A 2,843-nucleotide genomic window follows, 5' to 3' on the forward strand; every position below is an offset into this window, starting at 1 on the left:
ATGTAATAAATGAAAATTTACTATTTTACCATTTCAAAAATATTAAAAATATGGTCAAAGTCAAATTTTTTGGTCAACTAACAGACATTTGGATGAAAACCATCAAAAAGGGCCTCTGCCGTAACGTTTCAAACGATTTGGAATGACTGTTGCAACAAATTAAAGATTTGGAGAAAATCTGCTAATATTTTAAAGATTTGGAGCCTCTGTTGCAATTTTTTCTATAATTTACAGATCACAATTACACATAATTTTTATGGGCAAATTAATTTGTAAAATAATTTAAATTTTTTAAAATACGGATGAATTTAGGTCCACATAATTTTAGGATTATGATTATAGAGATCCAATGGTTCAGATTGCTCGTAAATTAGGTATGAATCATAATTTTATCTGGCATGCTCTAAACGGTAGAAAGAACTGAAAGGAATATAATCTACCAAAAGTCGAAAGTCCATTGCCTATTACAAGTCAACAAAAGGTTTTTTTCCAATGGATAGATACCACGTGTCTTATAAGAATAAAACAACAGACAGATGCCAGTCACCTACACACGTGTCAACATGCCACTTGCCAGTAGAAACATAGGATCATAGTTACGCAAGATAGAGGAAAAATGGGTAAAGAGAGAGAATCAAATTAATCAAGAGAGAGAAAGCCATGGTCTAGGCCTTTATATAGGGCATACAGATTGCTTACAGCCAATTCCAAGAGTGAAAAGTACAGTGAGGCAGCAAAAACTAGTGTGTGTATTTTCATTTCTCTTCAAATTTTCTTATTTTCCCCCTCTGTTAATCCCCGCTTCTTGGATCCCCTTTCTGTCATCGTCTGTCTTTCAAAAATTGATAAAAAAAAATTTCGGGGTTTGATTTTCTTGATCTTGAACTTGAAAGAAATTCTTAGCAAACCCCGGAAGGGCGTTTTTTATTTTTTTGAAAGCCAGGTGATTCAGAATAGAGATCACTTTTTAGTGTACATTTCATTCTCTTTTTTACTCAGGACAACTAAGAGGGTCTGTTTTTTAATCCCTCAGGTTGGTTTTCCTTCTCTCTTGAATTCAGTATAGTTTTAAGGGTAACAAAGGGTTGTTTATTTGAGACCTCTTTGCTCCTTTGTGTGGAAAGTTTTGTATTTTGTTACTTTTGCTTTATTTGAATTCTGTATTTTGCTTGATAAGAAATCATGGCAGCAGCTATAGATATATTCAGCGCTAGCAGCAGTCAAGGTTTTTCTTCAGATCCCTTCAGGGAAGAGCTTATGCAAGCACTTTTACCATTTATGAAAAGTGCTTCAATTACCTCCTCTTCTTCACCTCCTCCTCTTTCTTCTCCTTCAACTTCTGCTTCTCCTCCTCCTACTGACTACCCTTTTGACTCTTCTACTTCTTCTCTTTCTACAGAATCCAATATGTACTCAGGTTTTTGCTCAAACCCTTCAATAACCCAAGAATTTTATCCCGGGTTTTGTAGTTTTGGATATGAGCAAACTGATGGTACTATTGGGCTAAATCTCCTCACCCCATCTCAGATCCTTCAAATCCAGGCTCAATTCCAACTCCAGCAGCAGCAATTCCAAAATCAACAAATGAATTACACTCCCATCCATATGCTGCATAAGCAGAACCAATTCTCAAGCTTCCTTGGTCCGAAACCTGTCCCAATGAAACATGCTGGAACTTCCTCCAAGCCCACGAAGCTTTACCGGGGAGTTAGGCAACGGCATTGGGGAAAATGGGTTGCGGAGATTAGACTTCCAAAGAACAGAACTAGGCTTTGGCTTGGGACTTTTGACACAGCTGAGGAAGCGGCTTTAGCGTATGATAAGGCTGCATATAAGCTAAGAGGAGAGTTTGCAAGGCTCAATTTCCCCAACCTTAGGCATCAGTGGTGCCAGGAATTCAGTGATTTCAAGCCCCTGCATTCCTCTGTTGACGCCAAGCTTCAAGCAATATGTCAAAGCTTGGCTAACTCTCAGAAACAGGTGAATTCTGAAAGGCCCTGTTTTAAATCTGATGCAAAGGCTGAAATTTCAACACCAACAAGTGCTCCGAATGTAGAAGAATCCCTGAATAGAGGATTTAGAAACCAGGTATTAGAGGATAACATCAAGGTGGAGGCTTCATCGTCACCTTCCCCAACTGATGAGGGGTCAGCTTCACCAAAATCTGATATTACCTTTCTGGATTTCTCAGAGCCTTCTTTCGAAGAATCCGATAACATGTTGGAGAAATATCCTTCTGTGGAGATAGATTGGGCAGCTTTATAATAATATGCCATATGCTTCTAAATACTTGGTTTATTCCTAGGATCTTTCTGTTGTAATCCAGGTTTAGTTTGGTGCCAGTTGTGGCCTCTGCGATGGTTTTTTTGACATATGCAGAGGCCCTGGAGTTTATGTTTATATAAGTAGTACAAAAGTCTCTGCATTTTGGTCAGCTGGTGTTTTTTTCCATGCAAAACAAATGGAGATTTCAGATTTCTCTGTTTTTCTTGAACTTGTAACTGAATGTAACTAGTGTCTATTTGTGTACTTCCTGTTTAGTAGTATGAATTATGACGTGCTTTCTATTTTACTATCTTATGAGTGTCTATGAACTTGCACAGTCAATTCCACGAATTATTAACTGTATAAATGATTCAAATGCTAAAAGAACCTCCTGAATTTTGAATGCACAATCATAGGTGTCATTTTTTTTTTCTTCCCTATCTTCGTCACTTTGTTCGATTTTCACCATAATTATATCATGTGCACTTCTGTGTCTTGATCAATGAATTCTTCCCCTAAATTATATAAAATTTCGAGAGTCTTGATCGATGAATCCTTCGCCTAAACTATATAAATTC

The 2,843-nt window shown here is 37.2% G+C and overlaps 1 protein-coding gene across 1 annotated transcript; it reads left to right on the plus strand.

Moving 5' to 3' along the window:
- The first annotated feature begins 695 nt into the window (after positions 1-695).
- LOC111367521 (ethylene-responsive transcription factor RAP2-13-like) lies at positions 696-2,575 on the plus strand. The gene has a single exon (XM_022988449.1). The coding sequence runs from the start codon at positions 1,183-1,185 to the stop codon at positions 2,263-2,265; it is 1,083 nt and encodes a 360-aa protein (XP_022844217.1). The 5' UTR covers positions 696-1,182; the 3' UTR covers positions 2,266-2,575.
- Positions 2,576-2,843: the final 268 nt, after the last annotated feature.

This window comes from Olea europaea, chromosome 18, assembly GCF_002742605.1.
Source record: "Olea europaea var. sylvestris chromosome 18, O_europaea_v1, whole genome shotgun sequence".
Taxonomy (NCBI): domain Eukaryota; kingdom Viridiplantae; phylum Streptophyta; class Magnoliopsida; order Lamiales; family Oleaceae; genus Olea; species Olea europaea.